Source organism: Equus quagga, chromosome 13, assembly GCF_021613505.1.
Source record: "Equus quagga isolate Etosha38 chromosome 13, UCLA_HA_Equagga_1.0, whole genome shotgun sequence".
Taxonomy (NCBI): Eukaryota; Metazoa; Chordata; class Mammalia; order Perissodactyla; family Equidae; genus Equus; species Equus quagga.
In genome coordinates, this window is record NC_060279.1 from 7,641,233 (window position 1) to 7,666,278 (window position 25,046).

Sequence of the window (25,046 nt, forward strand, 5' to 3'; positions counted from 1 at the left end):
AGAGAATTCTGGGGGAAAGGTTTTGCAAGAGACTTGGTACTTGAAACAGGAATTAGCCAGTAAACAAAGGGAAGTGAATGATTCCAAGCTGTGGGAACCTATTCAGAGTAGACAAGTATGGGAAAGCAAGTCCTCAGTAGTTGGATATGGGAGAGGACTAACAGTTACATAAGAATCAGTTATTAAGTCTTGAAATGGCAGAGTAATTCTATAGAACGTGAAGTTATTTTGTAGTGAGTGGTATAGTTTTATTAAAAAAGAGAAAAGGATAAAGATGGTTTACTTTTTACAATCTTTTGGTCTCACTGAAAAAAAATCAGTACATTTGCAAATATTTCCAGTAGATGTCTTTGATCTCATCTGATTACTTTGTAACAGTCCTTTTCTTTATAATAGGAACGGGGACCATCTTCACACCTGCCACCACCTCCAAAGTTGCTTGCACAGCAGGTACATCTTAACTAAATTCTGGTTTATGTCTGTATGTATTATTTAACTTTGTTTTAATGGAAACGTTCTGTGTATGTTTCTTATTTATAACTTTTAGGAAATAGTTATGGCCTTTACCTTGTAGCTCCTGCATGTCTTCCTCTTTTCATTCTCAGCTGATAAACATCCTCCTCGTTTCTGTAAGAAAATAAGAGGCACCTCTTTTTCCCATTTCAGTGCACTTCATATTCTGACTTCTTCCTGTTGTCCTTGCTACTAAGGACAGCCCTTCTATTTGTTCCCAGGATCCCATCTTCTGTCACTTGCCAGTAATGTTTTCTTCCGTCTTAAAATTTTTTTAAAAAAACCAACCCTCCTTTAACTCCCACTACCCCCCATCTCCCTGCAGTTTCCACTCTATTTCTCTGTTCTTCATGGCATAATTGTTTTAGTGAGCTGTTTACACTTGCTGTCTTCACTTTTTCTCATTAATCTTCTCCAGTGATGCTTTCATCTCCCATTATACTTTTGAAACTGTTACCATCCATCTTGCCAAATCCAGTTCTCATCTTCATTTTGCTTAAATCTCAGCAGCAGTTGCATAGTTAATCTTTCCATCCTTCTTAAAACATTTTTTTTAACTTGCTTTTTAGACGTCACACTATTTTGTTCTCTTTCTTCTATTTGTATTCCTTCTGGCCTCCTATATTGGCTTTTAAGTGTTGGAGGGCTCAGGGCTGTGTTCTCGTTCTGTTTTCTAACTATATCCTTTCCCTAGGAGATCTCATCCATGTGCTCATGGCACTCAAATGTTTATCTCGACCCCTTAAAGCTCCACCCTGACTTCAAAAGTCATGCATTCAACAATCAGTTCAACATCTCCACTTGGATCTCTGATAGATATCTCATAGCAAACCCCTATTCCCACGCATATACAGTCCTGCTTCTTCCCATGTCTTCCCTGTCTTAGGTAACAGCATTATCATTCGCCCGTTTGCTCGGGTTAAAACCTAGGAGTCACTCTTAACTCTTCCTTCTTTTTTACCTTATATCCAGCCTAATCTATCAGCAAATTATGTCACCTCTACCTTCAAGATATATTCCTACACTGAGTACTTACTGCCACCTGTTATATTTCATTTGAACTATCAAAGTAGGTTCTTAACAGATCATCTTGCTTTCCTCTCTTGCTACCTGCTCACCACCCACCTCCATCCCAAATTCCCCTATAGTAAATATAATCTTTTTATTTTTATTTTTTTTATTTTTATTTTTTTTAAAGATTTTATTTTTTTCCTTTTTCTCCCCAAAGCCCCCCGGTACATAGTTGTATATTCTTCCTTGTGGGTCCTTCTAGTTGTGGCATGTGGGACGCTGCCTCAGCGTGGTTTGATGAGCAGTGCCATGTCCGCGCCCAGGATTCGAACCAACGAAACACTGGGCCCCCTGCAGCGGAGTGCGCGAACTTAACCACTCGGCCACGGGGCCAGCCCCGATATAATCTTTTTAAACTATATTTTAGGTCGATCGTTCCTTGCTCAGGTCCTTCTCATGGTCTTTAAGGTTTCTGTCTACTCTTCTGATTTCTTCTACTTTTCTCTCTGTTCTTGCTACACAAGCTTTATTCCAGTTGTTTTTTATTTCACCCTCAAGACATTTTATTTACTGTTTCCTCTAATTGGAACACTCTTCCTGAGATCTTTCCTATGATCAGATTCTTTGCTCAGATATTACTGCTTTAGAGGCCTTCCCTGATCCCCCTACTAGAATAGGTACACATACCACACCATCACCGTCATCTCCACCGCTCATTTTCCTTTTATCCACTGGCTGCTCTTTAGCATTTCTGTACACATACAGGCTAAAACTAAAACATCTAGAAGGAAGTCTTTATGAACCTTCTTCAGCAAGGATGTCTTGGATAAGACACAAAAGGCATGAATTAGAAAGAAAAAAGAAATTGATCACTTGGGCTTTGGAAAACATCCCTAAGGCAATGAAAAGATATGTCACAGAAAAAAACATTACTAATACATTTGACAGAGAACTTTTATTGGGATATATATGTTTTATAAAAAAAAATCTTACAACTCAATAAGACAAATAGCACAACAAAATAATTTGAACATTCACTTCACAAAATAAGATCTACAGATGGCCAATAAGCACATGAAAAAGATGTTCAGTATATTTAGTTACAGAAAAATGCAAATCAGAACCACAATGAGATTTTGTTATACATCCAAAATTTAAAAGGCTGATGACACCAAATGTTGGCAAGGATGTAAATAGCTCACACCCTCAGAATGCTGATGGAGCCGTAAAACCTAGTAATCACTTTGGAAAACTTTTTGGCAGTCTCTTATAAAGTGAAACATATACTTGCCATATGACTTTGCAGTTCCACTCCTAGGTGTTTATCCAAATGAAAAGAAGCTGAATGAAAACATATTTACATCAAGACTTAGGCATGAATGCCCATAGCTATTTTATTCATAGTTGAAAAACTAGACTCAATCCATGTGTCAATCTGCGGATGAAACAATGTACCTATGATAGAATGCTATTCAGCAGTAGAATGGAGCAAACTGCAGATACAGACAATGACCTCAAAATTATAACCCTGAGCACAAGAAGCCAGACGCAAAAGAGAGTATAGCTGGATTTATCCATTTGTATGAAATTCTAGGAAAGGCAAAACTACACTGTACTGCCAGAAGTAGATCAGTGGTTGCTTGGGGTCAGGGGAGTGGACGGAGGAGTGATGAAAAGGCTCTATCTTGATGGGTGGTTGTTACACAAGTGTATCATTTACGCAAACTCATTAAACAATACAGTTAAAATATGTGCATCACATTTTATGTAAATTATACTTCGATGAAGTCGCTTTTCAAAAAATGCTTACTCTGAGTTTACTGTGTAAATTAGATACTTTTATATAATTATTTTGTTTTTACAACTTGTGTCTGAGCTATAGATGAAGTAACTGAGCACCACAGAGATTAAGTGATTTGCCTGAGACAGCACTATTAGTAAATGACAGAGTCTGGATTCATGTTTTTTTAATATTTAATTCAGTGTTTGTATCATACCATTGTTTTCTCTTTTGTAAGCATTCTGACTGGTGATATGGCCTTTAAGGTTTCTTCATGTAGTAGCTATTAAAAATCAGTATTTTTGAAACGAATTTCTTAAGTTCCTTAATGTTTCAGTCCTTCATGTACTCTCTTTATTCTGGTGATCTTCGCATAGTTGCTGGCAGTGATTTTAGACTTGGTAGTAATTGTTTTAGAACACATTAATTGAAAATTGAATCATTAAAACTTGATCTCTCAGCTGATCCCCTCACCCTCCACTGTAGTTCCTAGATGTGCCTTTCTGGATCTTTTAGCTTAAACATAGAACTCTCTCAACCAAGGCTTGATATCTAGGAATTTCTTCTCCTTTGGAGTGCCAGCAGCAGCAGTCTCCCATTTTCTTCGCCTAGCTTCTTTGATTATGTGCTTTTTTCCCTGGTTAACTGTACCTAATCGTCTCAGGGCTCATGTGGTGCCATTTTGCATCTTTATGTACTTCTTTCTCCTCTTCTAGGCATTCTGTCTCTGGCAGTTGCTGCAAAAGCACTCATATTCTAAATTTCCTTTGTCTCTAATAAATTTAGATTTTTGAAATTCATGTTGTGACAGCTTCTGATTTTATTCAACAAATAGTGAGCAGCAATATCTGGCACAATAACTGGTACATGCTCAGTAAATATTAGATGACAGGATTAATTATTCTGGTCTTAGTTTTGGGAATTATCTAGACTTAATATTTTCTCCATGTTGTTACTTGTTTGCATTTTTTTCCTTCTTCTCCCCAAAGCCCCCCAGTACATAGTTGTATACTCTAGTTGTGAGTGCCTCTGATTGTGCAACTTGTTTGCATTTTAATGTTCATGTATCATCAGGAAAATTTCTTGACCTTTTCTCATGCCTACGATAACCAGTGTTGGTCAAAAATAGATTTGTCATACTCATCTGATAATTTATCATAATGTTTCAGCATCCTCCTCCAGACCGACAGGCAGTACCTGGAAGACCAGGCCCTTTTCCCCCCAAGCAGCAAGTACCAGATGAAGATGAAATATGGAAGCAAAGAAGACGACAACAGTCAGAACTTTCTGCAGCAGTGGAACGTGCTCGTAAGCGGCGTGAGGAAGAAGAGCGAAGAATGGAAGAACAAAGGAAGGCAGCATGTGCGGAGAAACTGAAACGATTGGATGAAAAGCTTGGCATAGTGGACAAACAACCATCTCCAGAGGAAATCAGAGAAAGGGAGCGAGAAAAAGAACGGGAACGTGAGAAAGAACTTGAAAAAGAGCATGAACGGGAACGAGAGAAGGAAAGGGAGAAAGAAAGAGAAAGGCAACAGGAGAAGGAGAAAGAACTGGAGCGAGAGCAGGAAAAACAGAGAGAAATGGAGAAGGAAAGAAAACAAGAAAAAGAGAAAGAACTAGAACAGCAGCAGGAAAAGGAAAAAGAACTACATAAGATCAAAGAACAGGAAAAGGAATGTGAATTGGAAAAGAAAGAGAGAGAGAAAGCGGAGGAAAAGATCGAACACCAAGAACCTACTTTGGAGCCTATGGTAGAAAAACCAGAAAATGAAAACAACTGTAATAAAGGTATGATATTCTTGTTTGCTCTTAATATGAGCTTTACAAAAGGATTCATATTTCTTACAGTGTGGATGTTTGTGTATTTTTAATATATATAATCTAAATAAAAGTGATTGGGGTTTTTTTTATTGAAGTTGAATTTTATTGGATACTTTAGTTTGCTTTTTCCATAATTTGGTTTATTATGGTAAAGTATATGTAACAAAATTTAGCATCGTACCTATTTTTAGGTGTACAGTTCAGTGGTTTTAAATACATTCATAATGTTGTACAACCATCACCGCTGTCCATCTCCAGAACTTTTTTCGTTTGTAAAACTGAAACTCTCTACCCATTAAACAATAACTGTCTGTTGTTCCCCAGCCCCGGCAACCACCATTCTGTTTTCTGTGTCTATGATTTTTGACTACTCTAGGTACCTCATATAAGTGCGATCATACAGTATTTGTCTGTTTGTGACTGACTCATTTCATGTAGTATAATGTGCTCAAGACATATTGTAGCATATTGCATAATTTCCTTTCTTTTTAAGGCGAATCTTACATTTAGCTTATACATTCATCTGTTGGTGGACACTTGGGTTGATTCTATGTTTTACCCATTTTGAATAATGTTGCTGTGAATGTGAGAGTACGAATAAGTCTATTTCTTTTGAGTACATACCTGGAAATGGAATTGCTGGGTCATACGGTAGTCCCATTTTTTATTTTTTGAGGAACCGTCATACTGTTTTTCGTAGCGACTGTACCATTTTACATTCCCACCAACAATGTGCAAGGGTTCCAGTTTCTTTGTATCCTCACCAACCTTTGTTACTTTGTTTTGTTGCTGTTTTTTACGTAGCCATCCTAATGCCTATGAATGATATCTCATTGTAGTTTTGATTTGCATTTCCCTAATGATTAGTGATGTTGAGTATCTTTTCATGTGTTTACTGGTCAATTTGTATAACTCCTTTGGAGAAATGTCTGTTCAAGTCCTTTGCCTATTTTTGAATTGGATTGTTTGTTGTTGAGTTGTAGGAGTTAGCTATACATTGTAGATGTTAATCCCTTATCAGATATATGATTAGCTGATATTATCTCCCATTTCATAGGTTGCCTTTTTACTCTGGATATTCTTTCAATGCACAAAACTTCTTGATTTTCATGCAGTATAATTTGACTATTTTTTCTTTTGTTGCCTCTGCCTTTGATGTCATATCAAAGTCGTCATTACCAAATCCAATGTCATGAAGCTTTTGCCCTATGTTTTCTTCTAAGAGTTTTATAGCTTTATGTCTTAGATTTAGGTTTTTGACCTATTTTGAGTTAAGTTTTGTATGTCATGTTAGGTAAAGGTCCAACTTCATTCTTTTGCATGTGGATATCCAGTGTTCCCAACACCATTTGTTGAAATGACTGTCCTTTTCCCCGTTGAATGGTCTTGGCACCCTTGTCTAAAATTATTTGAACATATATGTGACGGTTTATTTCATGGCTTTCTCTTCTATTCCATTGGTCTATATGTCTGTCGTTATGTCAGGATCACATTGTTTTTGTTACTATAGCTCTGTAGTTGGTTTTGAAATCAGGATGTGTGAGTCCTTCATCTTTATTTTTTTTTTCAAGATTGTTTCTGGGTTCCTTGAGATTCCATATGAATTTTATGAATCCATATGAATATGAATTTTAGGGTGAGTGTTTCTATTCTGTAAAGAATTCCATTCAAATTTTGATAGGTTTGCAAGTTTCTGTAGATTGCTTTGGGTAGTATTGACTTGTTAACAATCTTAAGTCTTTTAATCCATGAACATGGTATGTATCTCCGTTTATTTATGTCTTCAATTTCTTTCTGCAATATTTTGTGAATTTTATTGTACAAGTCTTTCACCTTCTTGGTTTCTTCCCCTAAGCATTTTATTCTTTTTGAAGCTATTGTAAATGAAACTGTTTTGTAATTTCCTTTTAAGATTGTTCATTCTTAGTATATAGAAACATTGCTAGTGTATGGAAATGCGGGTAATTTTTGTGTGTTGACTGTATCCTGCTACTTTGCTGAATTCATTTAATAATTCTAATAGTTTTTGTGGAATCTTTAGTGTTTTCTATATATAAGATCATATCATTTGTGAACATAATTTTACTTCTTCCTTTCCATTTTGGATATTCTTTTATTTCTATTTTCTTGCCTAATTACTCTGGCTCAAACTTGTAGTAGTAAGTTGAATAAAAGTGGTGAAAGTGGGCATTCTTGTCCTGTTCCTTTTCTTTGAGGAAGACCTTTCAGTCTATCACCATTGAGTATGGTGTTAACTGTGGGTTTTTCATATATTGCTTTTATTATGTTAAGGTAGTTTCCTTCTGTTCCTAGTTTATTGAGTATTTTTATCATAAAGGTGTGTTGAATTTTGTCAAGTGCCTTTTCTGCTTCAATTGTGATGATTGTGGTTTTTTCCCCTTCATTCTGTCACTGTAGTGTATTACATTGATTGATTTTCATATGTTGAACCATCCTTGGATTATATCCCACATCGTCATGGTGTATCATGCTTTCAATAAACTGATGATTTCTGTTTTCTAGTATTTTGTTGAGAATTTTTGCATCAACGTTCATAAGAGATAATTGTCTGTACTCTTGTAGTGTCTTCCTCTTCTTCAATTTTCTGGAAAAGTTTGAGAAAAATTGATGTTAGTTCTTTAAATGTATGGTAGAATTTGCCAGTGTAGCCATCAGTTCCAAGGCTTCTCTTTGTCATGAGATTTTTGATTTTCGAGGCGATCTCTTTATTAGTTAAGTCAGTTTGCATTTTTTGTTTCTTTGATTTAGTATTGGTAGGTTTTGTGTTTTTAGGAATTTGTCCATTTCATCTAGGTTATCCAATTTGTTGATGTACAATTGTCTGTGACACTGTAACAATCCTTTTTATTTCTGTAGAATTGGTAGTAATGTCCCAATTCTTATTTCTGATATTAGTAATCTGACTGAGTCTTCTCTTTTTTCCCTTAGTTTATCTACCTAGTTAAGGGTTTGTCAATTTTGTTAATCTTTTCAAAGAACCTGCTTTTGGTTTCATTGATTTTTCTCTATTTTTCTGTTCTCTAATTTATTCATCTCTGCTGTGATCTTTATTTCCTTTCTTCTAGTTAACTGGGTTTAGTTTGTTCTTCTTATTCTTGTTCCTTAAGTTATAATACTAGGTTGTTGATTTGAGACTTTTCTTGTTTTTTAAGGTAAGCATTTATAGGTATAAATTACCCCCTTTGCACTGCTTTTGCTGCATCCTGTAAGTTTGGGTATGTTGTGTTTTTGTTTTCATTCATCTTTTAAGTATTTTCTAATTTCCATTGTGATTTCTTTTTTGATCTATTGGTTGTTAAAGAGCGTGTTATTTAATTCCACAGTTTTTGAATTTTCCAGTTTTACTTCTGTTATTGACTTGTAGCTTCTCTCACTGGTCAGAGAAAAATACTTTGTATGATATTTATCTTTTTAAATTTTTTGAGAGTTAATTTTGGACCTGACATATAGTCTATCCTGGAAATTGTCCTGTGTGCACTTGAAAAGAATGTGTATGTTGTTGTGTAGAGGGTTTCTCTATATGTTAGATCTAGTTGGTTTGTCTTAAATCCTCTATTGCCTTACTTTTCTTCTATCTGGTTATTCTATCTATTATTGAGAATAGGGTATTGAAGTCACCAACTATTAATGTAGAACTGTCTATTTATCCCTTCAATTTTGTCAGTTTTTTGCTTTATATATTTTGATGTTCTGTTAATAGGTGTGTAAATATCTGTAATTGTTATATCTTGCTGTATTGAACCTTTTATTAATATGTAATGTCTTGTAAAACTTTTTTTATTTAAAGTCACTTTTGTCTGATACTAGTATAGCTACTCTGCTCTCTTTTGGTTACTATTTACGTGGAGTATATTTGTCCTTTTCGTTTTCAATATGGTCGTATCTTTGGATCTAAAGTGAGTTTCTTGTAGCTAGCATATAGTTGGATTATGCATTTTTATCCATTCTGTCTCTCTCTTTTGATTGGAGTCCAGTTTAATTCATTTACATTTAAAGTAAGTTTGGGTTAGAAGGGACTTAGGGTATTTGTTTTCTATATGCCTTATAGCCTTTTTGTCCCTCGTTTCTTGCATTACTGTCTTCTTTTGTGTTTAGCTGACTTTTGTAGTGAAATGTTTTAAATTCCTTTTGTTTATATTCTGTTGCTATTTTCTTTGTTTTTACTACAGGGGTTACATTTAACATCCTATAAGACTCTAGTTTGAATTTATACCAGCTTAACTTCAGTAACACACAAAAACTGTGTTCCTTTTCCTTTAACAGCTTCATTCCCTCCCTTTTTGATGTCACAGAATTACATCTTTATACAGTGTATTCCCAGAAACATAATTAATAATTCTTTTAAATGCAGTAGTTTCTTAAATTATGTAGAATTACACACTATTGTTATGATACTACTTGCTTTTATAATTGTCCATGTATTTGTCTTTATTGAGATCTTCATTTTGTCATACACCTTTGATTTACTATCTAGGCTCCTTCATTTCACCCTGCAGGACTCCCTTGAACATTTTTGCAGGGCAGGGCAGAAAGTAATGAACTCTCCCTCAGGTTTATCTGTGAATGTTTTAATTTCTCCCTTATTTTTGAAGAATAGTTTTGCTGGACGTAGGAATCTTAGTTGCTATTTTTTTTTCTTTTAATGCTTTGAACACTGCCTTCTGACCTCCAGTGTTTCTGATGAGAAATCTGATAATGTTATTGAGAAGCTCTTGTATGTGAGTTCTCTTGGTGTTTTCAAGATTCTCTGTCTTTGTCTTTTGAAAGTTTGATTATAGTGTGTCTTAGTTGGGTCTCTTCTTGGAGTTTTTTAAGCTTCTTAGATGTTTATATTCATATCTTTCATCAAATTTGAAGTTTTAGGCCATTATTTCTTCAAATATTCTCTCTACCCCTTTCTCTCTTGCTTCTGGACTCCATCAGTGTGTGTGTTAGTGTATTTGATCTTGTCCCACTGGTCCCTTAGGCTTGGTTTACTTTTCTTCAAACTTTTTTTTCCTCCCCCGTATTCCTCTGACTTAATAATTTCCATTGTCCTATCTTCTAGTTTGCTGATACTTTGTTCTGCTTGCTCAAATATGTATTTGAGTAAGAGGTGGAGGATGCATAGCTGGTACTCTGCTAAGATCTTTAATTGACTGAAATTAACCACAATTTATTGTCGAAGCCTTCCCCTGGAAGTTACAAGCCTTCAATAGCCTCTAGAGTTCCAAAATAGTTACACCAGACAGATTCTGCCAGCCCAATTGCTGTCTAGGCTGGGGAGGAGATTCCTGGTACTTTCTACTCCACCATCATCCCAGAATCCTCTCTGTATTATATAAAATTGTTTAAAGATAGCATTCACAGTATAAAACTTGGGCTCAAGCCATTTTTTTCTTATTTTATATTAACAGTAAAAGATATTGAAAGAAACAGGTCATTTGGTTGGGGCAGGATGATAGTTGGGTTATTCTTGAGTGGGGAAAAAAAATAAGCCTCCCTGAAGTGTTTCTCAAGGTTATTAGATGAGCTTCAATTCTATTTTGTCTGCAAAATGGTATTGGCTTCATAGTCACACATGCTAATTCTTCTACCTTTTTCTCTGATTTTGTTTAACCAAATAAAATCTCATTTGTTCACATTTTGATAACTCTAAAAACTTAAGTTGAATAGAGCGTAATGGGAATTTTGGATTGTCATAATTGACTGCACTCAGTTTATAATTTCAGATTTGTTTTCCTACCAGTTTAAAAATAAAAGCTTCCATAGGGTAGCTGATATGCTTACCAAACTGTAAGTATGCCTTTTTAAAAAAATTCTTTTCCAGCTACTTTTATTAAAACTATTAATTATTGGAATTAAAACATGGTATAAAACCTTGCTTCAAACTTGTAGTATTGTTCAGTTTTAATGAACAGCTCGAGTTAATAGTGACTTAAAATAGAAATAGTTTTATTTCATTATTTTTTTTAATTGAAGTGTAGTGGACATACAATATTATAGTTTCAGGGGTACAGTATAGTTTCTGATATAGAAATACCAAAACTTTTTTTACCTCAAAACTCATGGCCTTTCTACAAGATCCTGCTGCTTGAAATTGTTATAAAGCTGTTTAAAAATTTACTATTTTTATTTATACTTGGGGTTACCTTCAAACTCGGCTCTTAATATAACTATAAAAAGAGTAAGAGTGTTTTATCTCAACTTGTTGTTAATGAGATAAGGCCCACGTCAATCATTTGTTTAGTTATCAGATTTCATAGATTTTCATATTATTCAGTCTAGAGATAATTTGATATTGATATTGGGCTTTTATTACATATCATAAACACTTAAGAAGATTGCTCATAACACTAAGAAAAATAAAGTAAAATTTCTCACTACAGAAATGAAAAACTTTGGCATACTTTTAATATTGATGAATGCTGAGAGAACAACCTTAGGGAGTCTTATTTATAATTGATAAGAAAGGACTGTGGGTTAGAAATAAGGAAATTCATATTTTAGCTCTAGTTCTGTCAATGAATACATGTATTGACCCTGATTAATTACTTTAATGGTCAGTCGTGACTAAATCTATGTAAATTAATTATTCTTTTCTTTATAATTATTATTTAGTGGCACCTTTGTTTTCATTCACAGTTTATATATTCTCTGATGGCAATTTAATTTTAGCTAGGTTTATCAATGAGATGTACCCATTTGACTTGTATGTGTTATACCTATCTGGCTCTCTTTTTCCCTGTAATAGTTTATTTTCCCTTTTACAACATCCTTAATGTTGAATGAAATGCAAGCCGGAAACTGTGATTTGTCATTTTTTTGCAGCATGATTTCACATTGGCAAAATAAACATCCTTTTAAAATTCATCCCTAGTTCTCTGAAAAAAGAATTTATACTGAGCTTGGCTTTGTAATTGTGACAAATGACATTCTCTAGAATGAATATGACTGTGGTTTTCTTTGGGATGAAAACTTTGGCGGGGAGGAATGTGTATGATTCTCATTTTCATGTATCATACTTGACACCTTTACGTAGCATAACAATTTAGATGTTTGGAGATATCTGGTAATCACTCTGTTATTGTCATACTTAGATTGATTAGTATTTGGGGGAGGGGTTCTTTTTTGGTGAGGAAGATTGGCCCTGAGCTAACATCTGTGCCACTCTTGCTCTATTTTTTGTGTGTGGGATGCCGCCACAGCATGGCTTGATGAGCACTATATAGGTCTGCACCTGGGATCTGAACCTGCAAAGCCCGGGCTGCTGAAGTGGAGTGCACACACTTAACCACTATGCCACTGGGCTGGCCCCTCATTAGTTTTATATATATATATGTATAGGTAATAGTCTCTTGATCAAAAAAAAATTTTAAATAAACAAATGTGTTCCGTTTTAAGTATTTATAGACCATTGGTGTTTTCATGTAAGTCCTAGTGAACCACAAGTAAATATTGACAGTGGCATTAATATTTATTGAAACAGTGGAAAAACAGATAATATTTAAAATGTTTTATTATCACAAAATATCAAGTACAGATTTTTGTATGGTGAGGCATTTGGACCTGTGATCTCTATCTTAAGAATCCAGCTTTGAGGAAATCTAAGGTTTTGTTTAATGTTCCCTCATTGATGGCTACCAATATTAGAATACAAAACAGTATTTTAGAGTGTTAAGGATGCTTTTCTTCTCATTCCTTCAGTACAGACATCATGTATTTGATAAGTGGCATAGATGAATATCATCACCTTTCATCTTTTCTTTGGGCAGAGGATGACCCAGTTTTCACTAGACAAGACAGCAATCGCAGTGAAAAAGAGACCACACAAGTGCTACATGAAACAGAACCGGAATCAGGGTCTCAGCCTCGGCCTGCTGTATTATCTGGCTATTTTAAACAGTTTCAGAAGTCTTTGCCTCCACGATTCCAGCGGCAGCAGGTAACAATAAAACGTTTTATTGTGTACCTGTGATTGAAAATTTTTATTGTTCAGTAGTCTGCGAAATAATTTGACATAAACCTTAAATACACAAAGCACACAAATTTTCCCTGAAATTTTTTCCCTTTTTAGTAGAAGTTTGTTGATATGAGTTTTACCATGAACTTCTGTTTCATTCCTTTTTTTCCTCTGCCTCATTTATAGACATCATCTTCCTTTTTAGGTTTCTGCAGTATAATTAATGAGTGATTAATTGCTTAAGTCAAGTATAAGGCAAAATGTCATAACTTAACCCTTGTCTTTTGTCGTTACCTCTCAGTGTCAAATGTCTTTTGCATTTTTTCCCCTGAAGGGTTCAAAAAAAGCCTTTTATGTTTTGATATGATTGATTACATTAATTTATTACATGGAACTGAAAGCAGAAACTGGGATCCTGCTTTTTCAGGAACAGATGAAACAGCAGCAGTGGCAGCAGCAGCAGCAGCAAGGTGTACTTCCACAAACAGTTCCTTCCCAGCCGTCTAGTGGTGCTGTCCCTCCTCCACCACACAGACCTCTTTACCAGCCCATGCAGCCTCACCCTCAGCATTTGGCTTCTATGGGTTTTGATCCAAGGTGGCTCATGATGCAGTCATACATGGATCCTAGAATGATATCAGGTAGACCTGCTATGGATATTCCACCCATTCATCCTGGTAAGTTGAAGTTGGCATTGTCTCATGGTTCACTTGCAGTTATGCAAGATCAAAGTTTTCTTTCTTCCCGTATTTTCAGTCTTAATTACTTAGATTATTACAAGAACTTAAATAGTACCATAGATTTTTAATCACAGAATTATGTAACTTTCCTTCAGCACAGAGTAGTTAAATGCTAGGCACTGTACCAACAGTGTGGTAAAACCAAAACACTAGTGATTTTCTGTTTTGTAAATATTATTTAAAGTTTTTGAGATATAAAATTACTGTCTTATTGGTATCTGTTATTTCCTATATTGTTTTCATTCTTGTGTTTCAGCACTTGAATTTTGTCCGTATGTTACATATTCCAGCTTTTCAATTTTCTCCACCATTTACCAGCCTAATACTTGAATTTCCTAATAGATTAGTTAAAAACAAATGAAATAGCAGTCCTTTATGAAATCTATCATAATAAAGCCATTACCAAAATGGTGTAGAGGAAAATTTAGGGGTGATAAAAACATGATCAAGAATCACATCTTGATGCTGAAATTTTAAAATTTAAGAGGCATAATATATTACAACATATTGATCAGCTAAACTAGATTAGTGGACTTTTCCACAGAAAATATTTTCTCTGAAAATTTATCACTGTTGGTATAATTCTTTTTATGTTTGTATTAACATGCATAGAGTCACAATGCTTGTTAGCTGGTTTTTATAGACGTTATATATTTTTTTCCTTTAAAGTAAAGTAGGCTGCTATTGTGGCTTCTTTTGCTTTGCTTCCTCAATTTTTAAATCTATCTATTTAACAGCAACAATGAAAATCTCATTCACAGAAAAACTCTTATAAATCTCACTGATCATTTGTTGATAACAGTTTTACTTGGCAAGAAGTATTTCCTTAGCTTACGTATAAAGAATTCTAAATGGTAATTAGTAACCTAGATTCTATGTCTATAATGATTTTGTTTTTTTCTCTTTTTCCCCCCATCTTTCTCTGACCTTTTGTATAGGAATGATTACTCCTAAGCCATTAATGAGAAGAGACCAGATGGAAGGGTCACCAAACAGTTCTGAGTCATTTGAGCATATAGCTCGAACTGCAAGAGATCATGCAGTTTCCCTTTCTGAGCCTCGTATGATGTGGGGCTCAGATCCCTATCCTCATACCGAGCCTCAGCAGGCCACTACTCCCAAGGCAACAGAAGAATCTGAGGATGTAAGGTGATTATTAAAATTATTGATAGCCCAAATATCATACTGTGATGAAATGAAAACTATGTAGTGTCCATGAACATCAATCTGATTTAGGACTGAGCCACAAATCTGATTTCCTCCCATTTAGTGTACTTCATTTCATTTTTGGACCTATTTTCTTTTTTCTGGCATTTCTGTATTGATTAGGGCATTTTGTAATCTAGTTCTGTACCCTGAATCAAATGCTAGCATTTAGTGTTAGATGTTAAAATTGGCGAGTTTCTCCTGTTAGGTACTTGACATGTAGTCTGACTAAAGTGTTGATGTAATTCCTCCACTAGTGAGAGATGGACGTTTAATTATCAATATCTTATGAAAGTTTTCTATGGCCAAGATAAGGACAAATACTAACTTACAAAGATATTTCGAAGCAGCAGATAGTGACTTCTAATAATCTACAACCATAAAGTTAAAACTTCTGCCCTTTTAAGGAGCATATTTTATGATTCTGATTCATTGAGAAAGACCTACTCTAGTATACCCTTTGATTATAAGTGGAAATTATTAGGCTTGATGGATTAAAAATTCACATAGGCATAGTCTAAACTTCCTTAAATTGTAGGGAAAACACATAACATGCTATCAACGCTCTTAACAAAATTTTAAGTGTACAGTACAATATTGTTAACCATAAGCACAACATTGTACAACGCATCTCTAGAACTTTTTCATCTTGCACGACTGAAACTTTATACTCATTTAGTAGCAACTCCTTATTTCCCCCTTCTTCCCAGTCCCTGGCAATCACCATTCTAATTTCTGCTTGGATGAGTTTGATTACATTATATACCTCCTATAAGTGGAATCATGCAGCATTTCTCCTTCTGTTATTTCACTTAGCATAATGTCCTCATCCTTGTTGTAGCACGTAATGGGATTTCTTTTCCTTTTTTTAATGGCTAAATGATGTTCCATTAGATGGATAACATTTTCATAACCCTTCATCCATCAGTGGACATTTAAGTTGTTTCCACCTCTTGGCTATTATGAAAAATGCTGCACTAAACTTTTTATAGAGACATAAAGATGCTCTTTATGATTAGGATCCATTGTTTTATGTTTTAAAAGTAGAGGGATTATTTTGCTGTACACTTACCTTTGAGAAAGATTTTGCTTTGATGGCTATGCCTTTGAATTCTCATCATCCTAGGCCCGAAGCACCGTTGGATCAGGAACAGATTCCTGCAGCTTATCCTGTAGAACATAGTCAGTTAGAGGCTCATCCAAAAGCAGACTTTGTCAGAGAATCAAGTGAGACAGAAGTACAGAAGTTTTTAAGCAGATCTGTGGAAGACATTAGGCCTCACCATACTGACACAAATAATCAGTCCGCTTGTTTTGATGTAACTGAGCAAAAGACTGTGTCCGCTCCTCAAGAAGAGCAGATTTCACCTGGAGAAAGTCAGCCTGCCCGGAAAAGAAGTGTTTCTCATGGATCTAACCATACTCAAAAGTCGGAGGAGCAAAGAAACGAGCCGTCTGCAAGCATTCCTAAAGTGATCAGCAGATGCATTGATTCAAAAGAACCAGCAGAAAGGCCAGAGGAAAAACCAAAAAAGGATAGCTTCCTACGATCTTCAGAAGGACCAAAACCTGAAAAGCTATATAAATCTAAATCAGAAACTCGGTGGGGCCCAAGGCCAAGCTCCAACAGAAGAGAGGAAGGTAATGATAGGCCTGTGAGAAGATCAGGTCCCATTAAAAAACCTATACTTAGAGACATGAAAGAGGAACGAGAGCAAAGGAAGGAGAAAGAAGGAGAAAAGGGAGAAAAGGTCACTGAAAAAATTGTAAAACCCGAAAAGACAGAAAAGAAAGATCCTCTTCCTCCACCCCCACCACCTGCAGCGCCAGTTCAGCCACAGCCGGTTCCACCACCACCTCAACCAGAACTAGAGAAATGCCCTTCAACAGAGACTTCAACTTTGGTGCAAAAGCCACCTCAAGATACTGAGAAGCCCTTGGAACCTGTAAGTAGTGTTGAGGTAGAGCCTGCAGCTAAAACTGTAAGCCAGCAAACTGTCACAGCACCACCAGTCAAAGAGGAAAAACAGCCTGAGAAAGTCATTAGCAAAGACCTTGTTATCGAGAGGCCTCGACCAGATTCAAGACCAGTAGTTAAAAAAGAATCAACTTTACCCCCTAGGACCTATTGGAAAGAAGCTAGAGACAGAGATTGGTTTCCAGATCAAGGATACAGAGGTCGAGGCCGAGGTGAATATTACTCCAGAGGCCGAAGCTATAGAGGCTCTTATGGAGGGCGTGGGCGGGGTGGTAGAGGGCACACTCGAGATTATCCTCAGTATAGAGACAGTAAGCCACGAGCAGAGCATGTGCCCCCAGGACCTCTCAGACAGCGAGAAGAAAGTGAAACACGAAGTGAGAGCTCCGACTTTGAAGTCGTTCCCAAAAGAAGACGACAACGAGGTTCAGAGACTGACACAGACAGTGAAATTCATGAAAGTGCAAGTGACAAGGATAGTTTAAGCAAAGGTAAACTTCCCAAAAGAGAGGAACGATCTGAAAACAAAAAACCTGTGAAGCCTCAATCTTCTTTCAAGCCTGAAAATCATGTCCGAATAGATAATAGACCTCTAGAAAAATCGTATATAAGGGATGATGATAAATCTAAACCAGGTTTCCTTCCTAAAGGAGAGCCTACAAGGCGAGGCAGAGGGGGAACATTCAGACGTGGTGGAAGGGATCCTGGAGGTCGCCCAGCACGCCCTTCCACCTTACGAAGACCTGCTTATTGGGACAATCAGTGGAACCCAAGGCAGACAGAAGCTCCTAAACCAGATGATGGAGAGCCACCAAGAAGACATGAGCAGTTTATTCCTATACCAGCAGATAAACGACCTCCAAAATTTGAGAGAAAATTTGACCCAGCTAGAGAGAGGCCCCGAAGGCAGCGTCCTACTCGACCACCAAGGCAAGATAAGCCTCCTCGATTCAGACGGCTGAGAGAGAGGGAGGCTGCTTCAAAAACCAGTGAGGTGGCTGTGCCCACAAACGGCACAGTTAATAATGTGGTTCAAGAATCAGGTAACACTGCCGGGGATATTTCTGGGAACAAGACACCAGACTTATCTAATCAGAACTCTTCAGATCAGGCAAATGAAGAATGGGAAACAGCTTCTGAAAGCAGTGATTTCAATGAGCGGCGCGAGAGGGATGAAAAAAAAAATGCTGATTTGAATACACAAGCAGTTGTAAAGGCCGGAGAGAATGTTTTACTTCCAAAAAGGGAAATAGCAAAGAGAAGTTTTTCTAGTCAGAGGCCTGGCGTAGATCGCCAGAATCGGCGTGGCAACAGCGGTCCACCCAAATCTGGAAGGAATTTCTCAGGTCCTAGGAATGAAAGGAGAAGTGGCCCACCATCAAAAAGTGGGAAGCGAGGGTGAGTATTTTGTTTTAGATGTAATTACTTTTGCACATTTAAAAAAGCTGAAAGTATAGACTTCTTGGTTGAACTGTGCAAAGGAGCCAGTCTAGATAGAGGACCAAAACATTGTTCTTCCCAAATTCTTTTCTCTATTCTCACAGTGTAAGGGTGCTTGAGGAAGAGCAGTTAATGTGTCTCGGGAGTCTTTACCTGCTAAGTTACATTCTCCAGAAGAGTCTTCTTAGGAATTTGCAGCTTTGGGAAAATCTGTGCACCTAGGGAGGGACCTATACAATGTTCTCACTTTGGTAAGTCATCTTATTGATGAGGAGTAGCCCTCCTTTCTTTCTTGGTTTCTCCTTGCAAAACTCGGGTGGTCACAGGTGTCCTCTGGGACCTAAATTAATAGTGTTAACCATATATTGTATCACTCTGTACTGGTTTCTAGAGAGTGATTGTTGAACCTTAAGGGTAAATTATGTTCACCTCTCGAGTTGCAAACCTACGATAAATGATCAATTAGAGAGAAGCCAAGAAAGCAAAGTCCTGCCCAACCACCAAGACCACCAATAACATAAATACCATGTCGTTGGATTTTTCTTTTAAAGAATTTTGCTAAATTTGGTCTATTCTTTTAAAATGTTATAGTAAATTACTGTTAATTTCTTTTATTAGGAAAAATTATGAAGTAGCAGTATGCCTAGTTTTAAATCTAGGCTCAGATATTTACTAGTTGTATAAACTCAGCTTTCTCACTAGTAAAATGAGGGGAAGTAATAATACTTTAAAAATATGTGAAGATTACTGACATGGTATCTTTGAAGCACTTAACATAATACCTGGTGAATAGTAAGCAACTATTACGTTGTGCCCTGTTTTTTGACCAAATTCCCAGGTTTGTAGCCTGAGCTGATCAGAAATTTATTCGGACAATATTACATTAATCTGCATTGGTTAGTTACATATGCTTAGCATTTCAGGTTACACCCATCTGCAAAAATATTTTTCTTTCTGATAATTTAGAAAAAGTTCCAGAGAAATTAAGTGACCTGTTGTGTTTCCCAAGTACCTGCTTAATGCAGAATTTGAACCTGCCTTTAATTTCAAGTCCAAAAGAAGATAACAGATGTAGTTACAATAACAATATAGTTATTTACTATAACTGAACTATTGAATTTCAAGTAATAGTACCCAAGGGAAATCTTGATCTGATTTTTGTGCCATATAAGTGGTAACAACTTTGAACCTGCAAAAATAGCAGTTACTGGTTGTAGTTAAAACGAATGTTTTGCAAGAGTTCCATTTAGAAGAAATGAAATCAGTCTTCAAATATTTGAGGTTGTGCCTTCTGTCAGTTACTTGGTAAGCTTTTATCTTGAGTGATGCAATAGACTGAGATGAAAATAAATTAGTAAACCCATTTTCCATGGTCTGTTTTTATAAAATGAACCCAAAAATATAATTTGTTAGGAAACAAAAACTGTAAAGATACATTTGGTTTGTGAAGTGAATTGTTTCTATTTAAAAGTGGTTTTTTGTCTGTTTAATGTATAAATCTGATTGAACTCTTTTTAAAAACCACAGACATAATGTAAACACAGAATGCTTTTTAAATTTTTTCATATTCTGCCCTCTTGTGGAGAAGATCCAATAGTGAATTCTTTGGACTCACTTGGATCACAGAGATTTTCTGCTATAAACAGTGTTTATTAGCTCATTTATAACTTGGCAGGCAAATGGACACAGTAAGACTTTCAGGGGATAATTAGAGTTCCAGAATTTAATTGCTGGAAAGAATTCTGGGGCGCTAGTCTGTCTGCTGTATTGAGAAGCTCAGTTTTAATGAAGTTATACTCAACAGAAGTCCCTGAGGCTTGTTGGTTTTAGAGTTAGGTCTTCTAGCCCACTACTGTTTCTCTTAGATTGAACTTTAGAAACTGCCAGTAAGAGTAGCTTTTGTTGTTGTTCAGGTATGTGGAGGTAATCTCTCACATTATTATTTTGTAGGCCATTTGATGACCAGTCTACAGGCACAACTGGCATTGATCCCATCAATGGCAGTTCTGCACACCACCAGGAAGGAGCACCTAATGGTACAGGACAAAAGAACTCCAAAGAGTCTACTGGGAAAAAAAGAGAAGACCCCAAACCAGGCCCTAAAAAACCCAAAGAGAAAGTAGATGCACTATCACAGTTTGATCTCAACAATTATGCAAGTATGTCTTAGGTTCCTTTTATTTATGTGTTTATCTCCCTGTTTGTTTGTTACTTTTAAGTAGATGCTGTAAATAAAAAAGTCACCAAAGAAAGAGTTGGACTACAAGGTAGGGATGGAGGCTGATTATGAATCACTAACTGATGTAACTTGAATTAAAATAACATCAGCTTTTAGCATAGCCTTGAATGCTTAGTCAAATTCTTGTTAAAGATGATCCAGGTGTAGGAAAGCACTGAAAATCAGGTGAAGATGCTTAATTATATCGGTATATGTGCTGTGTCTTAAATGTAAGAAATGTTAACCTCAGTGAGTTATGACCTTGATAAAAACGATATCTAAGATATGGTAAACAGAATAAATAATAGGATGGGAGGCAGTTTTGCTATGGATAAATACTTTTAGAAAGCTGTGAAGGGATAAGATAACATGCAAAGGATGACACAAGCAATAAGAACATGCTTGATGAGAAATTTAACAAGGACTATCTATGAGTAAACACTTGTATGTATAAAAATGTGCTATTTGACATTCACTCAGATGAGACTTAAGCTGGAAATATTGAATAAAATTGAGAGATTTGCTTGGTTTAAGACCAGATAGTAGTAATGAGAAACCTAGGTCAGGTACTGTGATTTCAGTGTTAGAGACGTAGGTGAGAGTTTTCTTCCATCTAGTATAGTCGTGCCTCACTTAGTGATGGGGATTCATTCTGAGAACTGTGCCAGTAGGTGATTTCGTCATTGAACATCGCAGAGTGTATTTACACAAACCTAGATGATTCAACCTACTCCAAACCTAGGCTGTATGGTACTAATCTTTTGGAACCACCGTGGTTGACCAAAGCATTATGCAGTGCATGACTGTAAATGGTTATTTACACATATTAACTTGAGTTGGGCCCAGGACCTTGGTATTATTATTTCTAGACCATTGATTCTCAAAGTGTGGTCCTCAGACCATCAGCATCACCTGGAAATTTGTGAGAAAAGCAAAATCTTGGGCCCTACCTCAGACCTCCTGAATCAGAAGCTCTTGGAGTGTATAGCAATCTGTTTGAACAGGTTCTCCAGGTGATTCCGATCACGCAAACATTTGAGAACTGCTGTTCTAGACTACCATTTTAGGATTCACATAGGAAAGAAATCAACTTACCTTAATTGCATATTTAAGAAGTTTTAGTTAGATTATTTAGAGCAGTGGTTCTTAACGGGTGATTTTGTACTCCAGGGGGCAATTGGCAATCTCTGGAGACATTTTGGTTGTCTGGAGACGACTGTGGGCTGGATACTACTGACATCTTACTATGGGTATAGGCCGGGGATGCTGCTAAACATCACACAGCGCACAGGACATTCAGCTCAAAATGTTCGTAGTGCTGATGTTGGAAAGCCCTGATTTAGAGAGAATAGTTAAAGTAAACCCATAGGAAGCTTGGGTGCTGACCTTATGGTGGTCCACAAAAGAGAAAGGAGACTAGTATCCATGTAAACACCACATTTGGAAAATGACAAGTGAAGATTACAAAATGTCCATGAGATGAGGCAGATTTGTTTTCCAGATATTTATTTACTAGTTTTCCTTCTTCCAAAGAACTTTTGGAGTAGAAATTTCCCTAAATATTGTATTGGATTATTGGATTAAGATATGGCTATGAAGATAAGCTTTACACACAGACTTTTTCGTCTAAGTGAAAAACTGAGATGAATTTAGAATTATGAAAAGGTCTCTTCACCAGTCTGAAGTAATGGAGTGCATGGCAACCTTTGAAATGTTTGTCTAAGACCTTTCATTGAAACAAGCATATGCTTTGTTTTACAGTTAATTTCTTAAAGGATTTAAAGCACAAGTAGAAGTGTCATAGAGAAATCAAAATCAGTCAGGTTTTTTTGAAAAACAGAACAATCGGTTTGTAAAAAGCAAAAGCCAGAGTTAGTATTTATTTTTTGCTTCCCTGTCAGTTTTTGCATAAATGCAAATTTTTAGCTAGTTCAAAAAAGTTGGGGACCAGTCCTGTGGCCAAGTGGTTAAGTTCGAATGCTCTGCTTCAGCTGCCCAGGGTTTCACTGGTTCGAATCCTGGGCACGGATCTAGCACCACTCATCAAGCCATGCTGAGGCCACATCCCACATAGCGGAACTAGAAGGACCTATAACTTGAACATGTAACTGTGTAGTGGGGGGCTTTGGTGAGAAGGAGGAAAAAAAGAAGATTGACAACAGATGTTAGCTCAGGTGCCAATCTTTAAAAAAAAAAAAATTGTTTGCAGATAGGTTCCCTATAAAGCACTGCCTGATCATATCCTCTTGCTGTCCCACACAAGTTGTCACCGTCCTGAATTGTATGCATATATTCCCAAGCAAATATCTATTTTTATTATATATGTTCCCCAGTTAAAACATATTATTTAGCCAGCCCTGGCGGTCTAGTGGTTAAGATTCAGTGCTCTCACCACCCGTAGCCAGGGTTCATTTCCAAGTCAGAGAACCACACCACCTGCCTGTCAGTTGTCATACCATGGCCACGTGTTGCTCTGATGCTGAAGACTGTGCCACCCTTATTTCAAATATAAGCAGGGTCACTCATGGTAGACAGGTTTCAGTGGAGCTTCCAGACTAAGACAAACTAGGGTGAAGGACCTGGCCACCCACTTCCAAAAAAAATTGGCTATTAAAACCCTGTGAAGAGCAGTGGAGCATGGTCTGATAATAGTGCTGAAAGGTGAGAGGGTGTTGCAAAAAGACCAGGCAGGGGTCCACTCTGCTGTATACAGGGTCACTAGGAGTCAGAATTGACTGGACTGCAGTGAAATCCACTGGATGGCAGTGAGAACAAATATGTTGTTTGCAAAATTAAAATAATTTATTTGAATTACTTCACTCTTTTCTTATATTTATTGTACAAACATACCTACAACACCAGTCACACTGCCTGAACTATTTTTTCTTTCTTTTTCTTTTTTCTTTTTTTAAATATTTTATTTTTCCTTTTTCTCCCCAAAGCCCCCCAGTACGTAGTTGTATATTTTTAATTGCGGGTCCTTCTAGTTGTGGCATGTGGGATGCTGCCTCAGCATGGCCTGATGAGCAGTGCCATGTCCACACCCAGGATCCAAACCAGCAAAACCTGGGGCCACCAAAACAGAGCATGTGAACTTAACCACTCGGCCATGGGGGCTGCCCCTAATTTTTCTTTCAAATATTATTTAATGGATCTAGACTTCTTATATTCACTGATATATATGCTAATTTTAACAAGATTGCCTAAATAATTGTTAGTTGAACAGTGAGTTGAAACTATATCTTGTATTATTCATCTGCTAGGTTATTGTGTATGTATATCTCTGCCACTTTATGTTCATGTTGAGTTTTCACATATATTTGATTTGTTTTCAAAAACTGCACATTGTAGACAGTGATTTACATAAAATAGAGGCGTTGAGTCATAAGACCAGCTTCTCTAGTCACCACCTCACCTTTAGCAGATCAGCCTCTGAGAGTTTATTTCATCCTTTGGAAAAGGGAAACGGTATATGCAAATGAAGTAAGAGACTGTAAATCTTACAGCACAATGCAGATCTGAGGCTGGGAGAGGTAACAGTTAAGAGATTTGACTAAGATAGTAGGATAATTTTTATTTGGGGGACTTATTTTTTAACCTTGTTTATGAAATCTTTTCGTAAATCTATGAAATCTTTTCAGATTTTCTTTTTCCTTTCAAATCTTACAAATAAATGGTCATCTTACAGTGTGGCAAATGGATTGTACTGTGCAGTATAAGAACTAAATTTTGGGGGTTGTCTTTTTTTCTGTTTTTTTTTTTTTTTATCACTACTGGACTACATTGCTATTTATCTTTTCAATTGAAAACAAGGAAACGTCATTTTAAACCTTTTTCCATACCCGTAGGTGTTGTTATAATTGATGACCACCCTGAAGTAACAGTAGTTGAAGACCCCCAGTCAAATTTGAATGATGATGGTTTTACTGAAGTGGTATCCAAAAAACAACAGAAACGTTTGCAGGATGAGGAACGCCGAAAAAAGGAAGAACAAATCATACAGGTTTAGTGTTTCAATTTGTTGCTAGTTATTCAGATTGTTGCCCAAAAGATATTAGCAAATACTCAAGATTTCTATATACCTGTAAAGTCAAGGCTGTATTTGTTAATTCAGCTGTTAAGAATGACTTAATTTTCACAACTTAAGACTGTTTTTAACCAGAATTGGGATATATTTTAAATAGAATACAATCACTGTAGTTCACTGTTTGGCTTGGAGTAGACTATCTTTACTTTAATTCAGCAACATATTTTATGTTTTAGTACTGGCTATCTTATGTGTCCCATTTAAATTATCTTGGAAATCTAGTGAACACAACTCCTGTGATCTAATAAATTGCAGATTCTTGACCTATGAAGTTTGTGTTATCATC

The 25,046-nt window shown here is 36.3% G+C and overlaps 1 protein-coding gene across 13 annotated transcripts in view; it reads left to right on the forward strand.

Annotated features, from left to right (window-relative positions):
• The window catches only part of PRRC2C (proline rich coiled-coil 2C), a 93,940-nt gene that overhangs the window by 38,907 nt on the left and 29,987 nt on the right, over nucleotides 1-25,046 (forward strand). For all 13 annotated transcript variants that reach the window (XM_046682888.1, XM_046682886.1, XM_046682884.1 and 10 more), the window contains 8 exons: nucleotides 397-450; nucleotides 4,474-5,095; nucleotides 12,904-13,073; nucleotides 13,519-13,768; nucleotides 14,770-14,980; nucleotides 16,164-18,413; nucleotides 20,406-20,614; nucleotides 24,522-24,676. In XM_046682888.1, coding sequence (XP_046538844.1) covers nucleotides 397-450; nucleotides 4,474-5,095; nucleotides 12,904-13,073; nucleotides 13,519-13,768; nucleotides 14,770-14,980; nucleotides 16,164-18,413; nucleotides 20,406-20,614; nucleotides 24,522-24,676 — 3,921 coding nt within the window. The remainder of the gene's footprint in view (nucleotides 1-396; nucleotides 451-4,473; nucleotides 5,096-12,903; nucleotides 13,074-13,518; nucleotides 13,769-14,769; nucleotides 14,981-16,163; nucleotides 18,414-20,405; nucleotides 20,615-24,521; nucleotides 24,677-25,046) is intronic.